Below are 12,907 nucleotides of genomic sequence, written 5' to 3'. Positions count from 1 at the left end.
TGCTTCATATGCGTTTACCCCCGGGGGGCTGCCGGCACTTAGTCCGGGGCAGGGGACCACGCGGACATCCTGCCAGCAGCGGAGGCCCGGGGACCAGTTCCTCCTTCGTAGCCTCCTGCGCTGCACAGCCAGGAACCGCGGCAGGGTCGGCCCCGCCTCACCTCCGTGCGACTACGGCTCCAGCGTGCCATGCTGCGCGGGCCGCCTCGCCGAGATGGGGCGTGGCATGCTGGAGCTGCAGTCCCCAGGCTCTTGCCTGCGCTCCCAGCCCGGCCTCGGCCGGAGCCCGCGCGCGCCCCAACGCGATTGGTTGGGCGCGCTCACGCGGCGGGGGGCGGGGCACAGCGGCTCCGCCCTCTCCTGCTTTGGCGCCAAAGAGCGCGGGCGGCGGCGGAGTGGCTGTGAGCGAGATGAATGGGGATCAGCACAGCTCCTGCGGCCAGCTCAATGGGTACAGCCAGCGGGCTCCGTCCCGGAGGGCGGGGATTCGGCCTCGGCCTCGGCCTCGGGTCACCCTGGTTCCCGTGGCCGCCTCCACCCTCCCCGCCACGGCTGCGCTCCTGCCCTGCCCTGCCTTGCCCGTGCTTTGCTGCCCCGGCTGAGCCGCACGCTGTGGAGCACCGCCGGCCCCGGTCCCGGCCGGGTTACAGCAACGCGGGGGTGGGGTGGAGTGCTGGGCGCGGCGCGGGGCTCATTGCTGCTCTTCCAGGGTGCAGGGAGGGAATCCACAGAAGTGGGGTGTAAGTGGGGGCTCCGCCAGCTGGTGGATGGATGGTATGGAAAGGAGGACAATGAGTGGGGGATTGGGGCTGGCATCGTGGATGGGGCAGCGCACAGTACCACGGGCTGATGATGTGAAAGCTGTGCCGCAGGCCCCTTCAAATAGCAGCCGCCCTGGCATTAGGGGTGAGGCTGCTGGAAGGGTTAGGAATGTGCCCATCGCGCTAGGTGGGTCTAGATAAGTGCTACTCACCAGCAGATGGGGGGTTTAGCATCTTAGGCCTCAAGTTCAGATCCTCAGTGTCCGTGGAGCCCTTCCGAATTAAATAAATTGAGTCCAAACCTAGTTTATTGCCAATGCGCGATTGTTCCCAAGTTCACATTTATTAGACTTGCTTTGCCAAATCTGATTTAAAATCTTTCCCTATGAGAGGGCTTCTGCTTCTTCCCTTGAGTCTATTCCACAACCTGTTAGATTTTACTGCCTGGAAGCTTTTTCTGTTATTTAGTCCAAATTTCCCCTGTCACTTATATCTAGTTATTTCTGGTTATATGCTACTTTGTTCCACTAAATAATCTGTCTCTTGATGTTTACATCCTTCAGATATATCTTTCTGAAAATATCTTTAAAAAGCCCTTTACTGTTCATGGATGCTACACTCCTCTTGGCAGGGGTTGGAATAGGTCCCATATGAGGAGAGATTAAAGAGACTAGGACTTTTCATCTTGGAAAAGAGAAGACTAAGGGGGGATATGATAGAGGTATATAAAATCATGAGTGATGTGAAGAAAGTGAATAAGGAAAAGCTATTTACTTGTTCCCATAATAAGAACTAGGAGCCACCAAATGAAATTAATGGGCTGCAGGTTTAAAACAATAAAAGGAAGTTCTTCACACAGCTCACAGTCAACTTGTGGAATTCCTTGCTTAAGGACTTTGTGAAGGCTAGGACTTTAACAGGGTTGAAAAGAGAACTAGATAAATTCATGGAGGTTAAATAGCTATAGCCATAATAGCAGGATGGGTAAGGAATGGTGTCCCTATCCTCTGTTGTCAGAGGCTGGAGATGGATGGCAGGAGAGAGATCACTTGATCGTTACCTGTTGGGTTCACTCCCTCTGGGGCACCTGGCATTGGTCACTGTCGGTAGACAGGATACTGGACTGGATGGACCTTTGTATGGCTGTTATTATATTTCCTGATAGTGGTATTTGCCCCTGTGCCCTTGGCCAAAATTTCCATGCACAGACCCTTCCTGCAGTGTGCTAATTAATTGCTGCTCCCCAACCCAAGATATGGCAGTAAATCAGTGTAGCTGTTTGTATGAAAATACTACGTAATTTGCAAGGTCGTTGAGATTAAATGTGTAATGTAAAAGTAACTTTACCGTCACTGGTTATCTTCTAGACACTCTAAAAACTTCAAAACCCATTGAAAATGGGTTTTAATATATCTTGATGATATAATAATTGTTTGGAGTTTTGTTTTTTTAAAATGGTTGGACACTCTAACTGGGGTAGGCTGTGGCAGAATGTATATATAGTCTTGTCCATCTGTGCCAGCTGTATTGCTTATTATGACAACAATTCCAAGTTTCATGCAAAGATTGGAGGATTCTGGGGTTACTTATCACAAGTCATCATTTTGAAAACTGTCACAAATTTGCCACTTTTCAGAGTAGCAGCCGTGTTAGTCTGTATTTGCAAAAGAAAAGGAGTACTTGTGGCACCTTAGAGACTAACAAATTTATTAGAGCATAAGCAGTGAGCTGTAGCTCACGAAAGCTTATGCTCTAATAAATTTGTTAGTCTCTAAGGTGCCACAAGTACTCCTTTTCAAATTTGCCACTGTGATTGTATATTGGCTCTCTTGTGGACTTAAGCCCTTGTCCTGTAAATATTGGGGGGTAGCCGTGTTAGTCCACAAAAACAAGAAGGAGTCCGGTGGCACCTTAAAGACTAACAGATTATTTGTGCATAAGCTTTCGTGGGTATCTGAAGAAATGATGCTTTTACCCCATGAAAGCTTATGCTCAAATACATCTGTTAGTCTTTAAGGTGCCACCGGACTCCTTGTTGTCCTGTAATTGACTCCAAGCAGGTGGAGCTTTATTTAAGTCACTGGGACTTTGTGAGAGTGACGTGCCAGCAGACCATGGAATCACTGAGAGGAATGGGTCTTGAGTCCTCTACGCAGCAAGGAATTTCCCACAATCCTGGAGCTACAGATCCTGATCCAAGAATCAGAGGAGTGAAGTTTTGGAATAGCCTTCCAAGGGAAGCAGTGGGGGCAAAAGATCTATCTGGCTTTAAGATTCTACTTGATAAGTTTATGGAGGAGATGGTATGATGGGATAATGTGATTTTTGGTAAGTAATTGATCTTTAAATATTCAGGGTAAATAGGCCTAATCCCTGAGATGGGATATTAGATGGATGGGATCTGAGTTACCCAGGAAAGAATTTTAGTGTAGTATCTGGCTGGAATCTTGCCCATATGCTCAGGCTTTAGCTGATCTGCCATATTTGGGGTCGGGAAGGAATTTTCCTCCAGGGCAGATTGGAGGGGCCCTGGAGGTTTTTCGCCTTCCTCTGTAGCATGGGGCACGAGTCACTTGAGGGAGGCTTCTCTGCTCCTTGAAGTCTTTAAACCACGATTAGAGGACTTCAGTAGCTCAGACATAGGTGAGGTTTTTCGTAGGAGTGGGTGGGTGAGATTCTGTGGCCTGCGCTGTGCAGGAGGTCGACTAGATGATCAGAATGGTCCCTTCTGACCTTAATATCTATGAATTGCTCATTCTTTTATTTAAAGCACCCCAGATTCAGTATGCCACAAAACAGAGACTGGCATAAAGAATTAAAAAAAATTAAATTCCCAAAATGATTCTGTGAATGCAAAATACCGTGTGACTTGTGGAAACATTATTCACTCTTACAGAGTATTCAAGAGGGACTGATTATTGCCAAAAGGCCTGGAAATTGTAAACATAAACAGTATTATCTTCTGTAAAGATTTTGATTATAGCCAGTCTTCTATGTGGGGGGTAACATTCAATTTTAAGGAATACTCTTAATTCTTTGCTGGAAAATAGATATTTATATATATTTAAGTATCACCCCTCAGATGGGGGAGGGAAGAAAATCTAATTAAAGTAAAGGAATCAACTAATTTTCTTGACTAGAGGCTATAAATAAAACAATTAGTGGTATGGGGAGGAAAGTTAATAGCCAGAGGTCAAGTCCACATATTCCTTGTGCCTCTCTGGGAGGTGGAGCATCACCCAAGTGTTATGCTATACAAAGCACACTGGATCTTTTATAGGAGTGAAGGCAAATACGCCATATTTATTGAAAATACAACAGTTAGCATATGCTTTTTCAGTCACACACAGATACACATCATGCAAAGAGTCTTGCCAGTTGGTTTTTATAGTTACCATCTGTTGTAGCTCGAGTCAATCTAATGGCCAGTTAGATTGAACACAAGTGAGGAGCTGGGTTCTGTTCGTCGTGATCGGATGCTCTGAGGTTTTGCAGGACTGAACCCAGAGTTCCATAGCAAAACACCCCATCTTTATAGTTGTAAATTCCCATTTGAGTCCATGCATTTTGAAATGTCATCCTGTAATCATTAGTCCTTAAGTGGTGTTAATCTTGGGGTTTTCTGCTGTTGTCATTTGATGGTTATTGTCAGGCTTCCCATTGCTATGTCCTATTTGTTGTCTCACCTTCCAGGGTGCCAGCCTCACCTCTGAGGTCGCCCGTGCTGCTAACATGTTTAGCCTCAGATACAATGGATATGTTTTGATTGTCTTCTGATGTTTCCAAGATTCTTTTTTTTTTTTTTTTCTTGACCATCTGGAAATTTGTGATGGCTTTTACACCTTATCTTTTCCAGATGCATGCATTCCTCATTCACACAAACAAACTCTTACAGAGAAGACAGCAGTATTTTATATTCAGCAGAATACATTGTAAATTAAACTTCACTAAATCTTGTGGTCAAAACAGTTTATATTGTGGCTCAGGCCTTTAACATTCCTTTAATCTAATTAACATTGACACAGTACAAGATCCTGTCTTTTACTCATTAAATCTTAAAACAAAGAAATGTGTATGTAACTAGAGTGCCTAATTCGTAATACATATAGGAAATCATAGTAGACATTATAAATTATCCTAAAACAAAAGGATGACCATAATCAGTCATAAGGATTGTTCTGGTCAGACAATGAAGATAGAGGAAAAAACTACAAATATGAATAATAAGGCCAAGGACCTAGGACCCAATTTTCCTCAGAATGTACTTTACAACTCCATTGACCTCAATTTACTCTGGTTTGAGAGCAGAGCCAGGGTCATAGTCTATTTCAGGATTCTCCACTAAATCTTTCATAATTTCTTTAGTAAATTCTTCCTTCCTTTCCTCCCCCCCCACCCCAAATGCAATTGTTGCATTTTTAGGGGTTCTGGAACTATACTTGTGTTGCCATAACTAACTTGAAGGCTACCTGAACTTTAAAAAAAAAAAAAAAAAAAAAAAAAAGGCTGGTGAGATGCCTGACTCATAAGGTGACTTTTTAACTGAAGAATAACTTATGTTGTTCTTAGCTAGGCTGGATGTGTAATTTGGAAATAAATACATTATTCTTTACATTGCAGTTTCTCTTTATCTCTTGCTGCTTTCAATATATTATTTTGCACAGTGGGCTTACACATTGCTGGTAATTCTAGAATTTGCAGAAGACATCTCTTTCATCAGGGATCTTTTGAGCAGAAGTAAGCATGATAGTTGTAAATTTCCTACCCTGCTCTCAGCTTTCATTTTGTGGAAATTATCATCCCAATATTTTTATCAGTTAAATTCACAGAGCCTTGTAACATATCACAATGTTCAGCCTTATTAAGATCTGTGGTAAATATCTGAACATTTCCTGTAGTAAGAAGAAAAGGAGTACTTGTGGCACCTTAGAGACTAACAAATTTATTTGAGCATAAGCTTTCGTGAGCTACAGCACACTTCATCGGATGCATTAGGTGGAAAATACAGTGGGGACATTTATATACACACAAAGAGAACATGAAACAATGGGTTTTATCATACACACTGTAAGGAGAGTGATCACTTAAGATGAGCCATCACCAGCAGCGGGGGGGGGGGGGAAGGAGGAAAACATGGTGATATTCATGGTGACAAGCAAGGTAGGCCATTTCCAGCAGTTAACAAGAATATCAGAGGAACGGTGGGGTGGGGGGGAGAAATACCATGGGGAAATAGTTTTACTTTGTGTAATGACTCATCCATTCCCAGTCTCTATTCAAGCCTAAGTTAATTGTATCCAGTTTGCAAATTAATTCCAATTCAGCAGTCTCTCCTTGGAGTCTGTTTTTGAAGCTTTTTTGTTGAAGGATAGCCACTCTCAGGTCTGTAATCGAGTGACCGGAGAGATTGAAGTGTTCTCCGACTGGTTTTTGAATGTTATAATTCTTGATGTCTGATTTGTCCATTTATTTTACGTAGAGACTGTCCAGTTTGACCAATGTACATGGCAGAAGGGCATTGCTGGCACTTGATGGCATATATCACATTGGTAGATGCGCAGGTGGACGAGCCTCTGATAGCGTGGCTGATGTGATTAGGCCCTGTGATGGTGTCCCCTGAATAGATATGAGGACACAGTTGGCAACGGGCTTTATTGCAAGGATAGGTTCCTGGGTTAGTGGTTCTGTTGTATGGTGTGTGGTTGCTGGAGAGTATTTGCTTCAGGTTGGGAGGCTGTCTGTAAGCAAGGACTGGCCTGTCTCCCAAGATCTGTGAGAGTGATGGGTTGTAGATCCTTGATGATGCGTTGGAAAGGTTTTAGTTGGGGGCTGAAGGTGATGGCTAGTGGCGTTCTGTTATTTTCTTTGTTGGGCCTGTCCTGTAGTAGGTGACTTCTGGGTACTCTTCTGGCTCTGTCAATCTGTTTCTTCACTTCAGCAGGTGGGTATTGTAGTTGTAGGAATGCATGATAGAGATCTTGTAGGTGTTTGCCTCTGTCTGAGGGATTGGAGCAAATGCAGTTATATCGTAGAGCTTGGCTGTAGACAATGGATTGTGTGGTGTGATCTGGATGAAAGCTAGAGGCATGTAGGTAGGAATAGCGGTCAGTAGGTTTCCGATATAGGGTGATGTTTATGTGACCATCGCGTATTAGCACTGTAGTGTCCAGGAAGTGGATCTCTTGTGTGGACTGGTCCAGGCTGAGATTGATGGTGGAATGGAAATTGTTGAAATCATGGTGGAATTCCTCAAAGGGCTTCTTTTCCATGGGTCCAGATGATGATGTCATCAATGTAGTGCAAGTAGAGTAGGGGTATTAGGGGACGGGAGCTGAGGAAGTGTTGTTCTGAGTCAGCCATAAAAATGTTGGCATACTGTGGGGCCATGCGGGTACCAATCGCAGTGCCGCTGATTTGAAGGTATACATTGTCCCCAAATGTGAAATAGTTATGGGTGAGGACAAAGTCAAAGTTCAGCCATCAGGTTAGCCATGACATTATCAGGGATACGGTTCCTGATGGCTTGTAGTCCATCTTTGTGTGGAATGTTGGTGTAGAGGGCTTCTACATCCATAGTGGCTAGGATGGTGTTTTTAGGAAGATCACCAATGGACTGTAGTTTCCTCAGGAAGTCAGTGGTGTCTCGAAGATAGCTGGGAGTGCTGGTAACGTAGGGCCTGAGGAGGGAGTCTACATAACCAGACAATCCTGCTGTCAGGGAGCCAATGCCTGAGATGATGGGGCGTCCAGGATTTCCAGGTTTATGGATCTTGGGTAGCAATTTCTAATCATGTAGTTCCAGGTTTCACAGATTGGGGGTTAAGAATGGCAACTTGCTAAAATATGTTACATGTCCATGCATTTCCACTAGTTTGTCTCCTCCTTAGTCTTCAAGTTTCTTTCCTGTGTGCACTTGACTGCACCCCTAACTTGGATGCTACTAAATCAGAACAATAGCATTTTATCCCATTCTGTGCTGGTATAAATGAGTGCACAAGGTGCAGGGAGTGGAGAATCTGTTATTGTTAGTCATAAGACTGTCCATAAGTGCCATTAAAAAACAAACCAGAACTGTAGAGCTCTTTCTTTCTCTCTGTACAAGCCTTTCATCGACCTTGTAGTATGTCACTTCTCCAATCCATTCATGCAAAGTTGGCACCTTAGAGGATTTCCAGTTACGTGTTATGTATAGTTTGGCACACACAAAGAATAAATGTAATAGCTTGGTCCTTTATTCTATGTAAATATGGTTTCCAGGAAATAGTTTAGCAACAGAGATTGCAGGAAAAATGTTCTTCTCCTTTATTCAATATAGCATTAGCTATTTGGAGAGCTTCTTAGCTTCACATTATAATGTAATATATCTTCATCATCAGTTATACATCCCCAACATTTTTACATTGAATCTTGCTCTATTTGGATTGATTTTAAAGTAGCTTTTGAAGTCTCTTCCATTTGTGATTTCCCCCCCCCCCCTTTTTTGTTTGTTGTGTATTTCAATGAGACACTAGTCTCAAATCTGTTGAAATTAATTCATTCAGATTGTCACAGCTTGACTACCCTGTGATGGTGTTTGGGTATTGGGACTTCATGAGAGGTTTCCAGTTTCTCCTTTTCTATCGCACTGTCATCTTTCACCAAGAATTCTTCCTTCCTTAGAGGGCAGTAGGAAAGTCCTCAGGCCAGTGCTGGCAGAATCCTTTACTTGTGCTGTCTATTTAGGATAGAGGGATGACTAATATGTTTTGCCTGTCCAGCATTACAAACTCTTCTCTCCCCAGGAATGGAGAGGATGAAAATTCCCCCATCAGGAGAGAGTCAAATTTCCACATTCACAACCTGTATTTTAATAGTGGTGCTACTAGCCTCTGGACTTGCTTCCCCACCCAACGTTTAGAACAAAATAACATAGGAAAAACCCTTGCTGTTAAATCTCCTTCCTAATGTACTTTTGTATGCAGAGGGCGCCTGACTCTGCATTGCTGTGAGGTGTCCTGCTGTCTGATGGGAGGCCATCATCTGCTGAAAAGTGCCTCTGAGGCCCCCTCTTGCAGGGCATTCTCCATTGTCTTGGAGCTCTTAACTAGATTCACAACTTTCTTCTCTTCTTATCTTTCTGATATTTTTAACTGGGATCCTTAGTAATAGCAACTCTAGATTAAAAAAGAAAAGAACTTTGTTCCTTTGTTTTTACAGGTTATCTACCATGTTTTATATAGAAAACTCTGGTTTCAGAGTAGCAGCCGTGTTAGTCTGTATTCACAAAAAGAAAAGGAGTACTTGTGGCACCTTAGAGACTAACAAATTTATTAGAGCATAAGCTTTCGTGAGCTACAGCTCACTTCATCGGATGCATCCGATGAAGTGAGCTGTAGCTCACGAAAGCTTATGCTCTAATAAATTTGTTAGTCTCTAAGGTGCCACAAGTACTCCTTTTCTTTTTATAGAAAACTCTGTGGATGATTGGAGAATTGATGGGATTATGAGATAACAAGTGGGGTTTTTGTTTGTTTTGTTCTTTGTTTTTTTTAACAGTTGGGAAAGGAAGAGTTTATGGTCAGTTTGGTAGTTTCAAGCTCTTTTTCTGTTTTGACATGTCTGCTTAACTCAAATAAGTTACAGCTGAGAGAAAATGTTTTTGTGAGAGATTCCTTGCACCCACTCCTTCAATTGTAGGATATGGAAGTACTCAGTACAGTTCTCCAGTCTTCCCAACAGTCCTTCAGCCAAAAATAGGGAAGATAAGATTTTTATATATTAAATTAAAAAGCAAGCAGGGGAAAAAACTACTACCTTTCAGCTGCCTTTATATTATCTATCTGTCTATCTATCATAAAAAAGGGTGTGGAGAAAGGAGCACAAATCCATTTTGCTCCTTTCACTTTTTTGCAGGTCATCTTTAAAGGGCCTGTACCTGAGCAAGTCTTTTTACTCTTGATTTTTAAAACAAATTATTACATTCAAGAGTTATATTGCAGGAGTCTCCTGTTTGAGATAGAAGAATTGGTAACTGTTGCTACTATATGTACTTTGGTGCTTGCGTATTGTGGTGGTGAACAGTGTGTAAATGCCTTGATAGATAATAGTCTCTGTGTGGTGTGGTGGGGTGGATTGGGTTATGCAGATCAGTTCTCTTTCTGTGGTTTTTTGTTCTTTAATCTCAACATAACTTGATGCATGGAAACTCTTTTTCCAGTTCAGGGAAGAGGGTGGAAGGCTTACTTTAAAGCTGGACACATGCTCCCACCATCCTAAATACATCGTTTAAAGCCTTATTTACCTGTTATGCTTGATGAGATCTGTTGACTGATATGTTAGGGAACAAGATGGGGGGAGAGGGGGAACTGGCAGTTTGTAGCTGCTTCTGTGTGTGGCAGATTTGTTCTGCAGCGGATGCATGATTAGGTCATTTGAACCACTTGTAGCCTAATTGTACACACCAGGAATGTTGCTTGTAGGTGTTATAAGTGAAGGCAACTTATGGCTGTAGTGGCAGCAAGAGAGGTGTTTAACCACAAAGAGCGATTAGAAACACAAGTCTGCTTAATAGTCTTTATTATTGGCCATAACAAATAGCCTGAATCAGATATTTGCAATTAGAACAATGGACATGAGAGATTACATTGCCTGAGTGGAAAGAGTTTTGGTAATACAGGAATAGGGGACATACCTTTTCTGAGAAATATGCAGGCAGTTATCTTTGAGGGATAGATAATACCTGGCTTTGAACTATTCAAAGACTGAATTATTTCATCCAAAGCTGTAATGTATGATCGCCTTTTGTCCTCTTTTGTTTGAAGGGAAGTGTTGCTTATAGGTTCAGAGCAAAACACTGATATGCTTTACCATTAAACTTCTGATGTGAATCCATAACATTCAGGGACAGATTCTGCTGTTGGCTTCAATGGTGTAAATGCAGAGTAACTCCATTGAATTTTATATCAGTGTAACCAGGAACAGAATCTGGTCCCCCAGTGTGTTTTGAAAGCAAGCAATAAAAGGGCTTTACTTTATTTCTTTAAAAAAAAAATAAAATAAAAAAATCAGGAAATGCAAGCTATAGCCTCTTTATTGACTACCTGTTTTGTTTGATTTTGTAGGTTTGGCAGTGAAATGCTCTGTAAAAAACGGGAGGATTATTTGGAATGGCCTGAATATTTTATGGCAGTAGCTTTCTTATCAGCACAAAGAAGCAAGGATCCAAATTCTCAGGTAAGAGCGCAGCATGCAGGAGTAATGTAATATAGGTTGTATTGCACTATGTGTCACACACCCAGTTTATATACAGTGGATTTTCATTAGAAGTTATTTCATTATAGAGCTACCCAAGTTACAGCACAGTGGGCACTTTTGCTACAGGAATTTTGTTCATGAGTTTGACCTCAGATATAGCTCTGTCGTTACTTACATTACTATGAACTTTATCATCATGGTTGAAGAAGCAGAAGCACTCCTGTTGATACCACCTACACAGCCATTCATTAACCTCCAGAATGTACGTGTCCCTGCCTGGATCCTTTCTCTCAACTGAGAGCATGGATGAGAACACCTGCCCCCAACTCCTTCACTCTCGTTCCCAGAGCCCACAGTAGTCACTGCTGATCTGCTCAGGTCAGAATTGGCAGTATCATTAGTGCCCACGTGAATCATCAGCATGTGGTAATGGTCAGAAGAACCTTGGAAACCTTTCTATATTTCTCGGATGCGGTCTCCAGGCAGACAGCACAGGTCCTGGGACATCATGTCAAGTTGGCAGATGGTTTTTCCCCATTCCCCTCAGAAGGGAATCCCTGACAACCAGCATTCTAAACTGCCTCCTCTTGGGTCTGGTATCTGTGAGCCTCCCTGCCTGGGGGACTGGTGACGTTTCCTCCTCAGCCATTTGGGTCTGGTCCTCACCACCTCTTTCAGGTATTGTATACAAACATAGAATCAAACAAACAATATCAGGGTTGGAAGGGACCTCAGGAGGTCATCTAGTCCAACCCCCTGCTCAAAGCAGGACCAATCCCCAACTAAACCATCCAAGCCAGGGCTTTTTCAAGCCTGATGTTCAAAACTTCAAAGGAAGGAGATTCTACCACCTCCCTAGGTAATGCATTCCAGTGCTTCACCACCCTCCTAGTGAAAAAGTTTTTCCTAACATCCAACCTAAACCTCCCCCACTGTAACTTGAGACCATTACTCCTTGTTCTGTCATCTGCTACCACTGAGAACAGTCTAGATCCATCCTCTTTGGAACCCCCTTTCAGGGAGTTGAAAGCAGCTATCAAATCCCCCCTCGTTCTTCTCTTCCGCAGACTAAACAATCCCAGTTCCCTCAGTCTCTCCTCGTAAGTCATGTGCTCCAGCCCCCTAATCATTTTTGTTGCCCTCTGCTGGACTCTTTCCAATTTTTCCACATCATGCAGTACAGTGCTTACGTATGTTTAAGACCGTGCACTCCTGCATAACGCCTGCATTTAACACTTCTGAGAGTCCCTGCTATCAATTCCAGGTTCTAGTTCTTGATCAGAATGGATCAGGGACCTGAATGGGAATGGAGCACTGTCTACTGTCTGAGGTGGCCAGCAGCCAATCTCTTTCCTGTAGAGTAGCCTGTTCTCCTTCCTATTCTGCTGCCACTATAGTCGACTAGCATCCTTCATCCCAGATGTTTCCAGTTGCATCCTGTCAATGAAGTCCTCGTACTCGCAGATGCTAGGCAGAAGAGCCGGCCCCTCATGCAGCTCTCTTACCTTCTTCCTGGGAGATTCCATCAACAGAGACCTCTCACACTGTGTGGTTCCTGAGCCTTGGTTTCGATAGCAGGCACATGCAAACCACATATCCAGCAAGACTAGGGCTTGGGTGGAAGCCTTCAGGGTCAAGATGCTTGTCTGCCAGGGCTTTCACGGGTGCAGGCAGAGTAAGAGCTAGCAGTGGTATTGGAAACACACACTTTTTCTCCCATTGCAAGGCCTTCCTTGTAGGGTATGTACATATTAAGGAAAGAGGTGTGGGGGGGAAATGGGAATAAGTATAGACAGTTTTGAGATAATTTGACAAAATTTGATGTTAGATGGTGTCAAGGTTCCTTCCCCACTCTGAACTCTAGGGCACAGATGTGGGGACCTGCATGAAAGACCCCCTAAGCTTATTCCTAC

General features: G+C 43.4%; 1 protein-coding gene across 2 annotated transcripts in view; it reads left to right on the top strand.

The window, feature by feature from the left end:
- Positions 1-217: 217 nt before the first annotated feature.
- The window catches only part of DCTD (dCMP deaminase), a 33,643-nt gene continuing 20,953 nt past the window's right edge, over positions 218-12,907 (top strand). The window contains exons 1-2 of one of the 2 annotated variants that reach the window (XM_038399583.2): positions 218-451; positions 10,862-10,973. In XM_038399583.2, coding sequence (XP_038255511.1) covers positions 411-451; positions 10,862-10,973 — 153 coding nt within the window. In that variant the 5' untranslated portion in view covers positions 218-410. The remainder of the gene's footprint in view (positions 452-10,861; positions 10,974-12,907) is intronic. The other variant, XM_043513546.1, reaches the window with a different exon arrangement.

This window comes from Dermochelys coriacea, chromosome 4 (genome assembly GCF_009764565.3).
Source record: "Dermochelys coriacea isolate rDerCor1 chromosome 4, rDerCor1.pri.v4, whole genome shotgun sequence".
Classification (NCBI taxonomy): domain Eukaryota; kingdom Metazoa; phylum Chordata; order Testudines; family Dermochelyidae; genus Dermochelys; species Dermochelys coriacea.
This window is presented reverse-complemented; position numbering and strand designations above follow the sequence as displayed.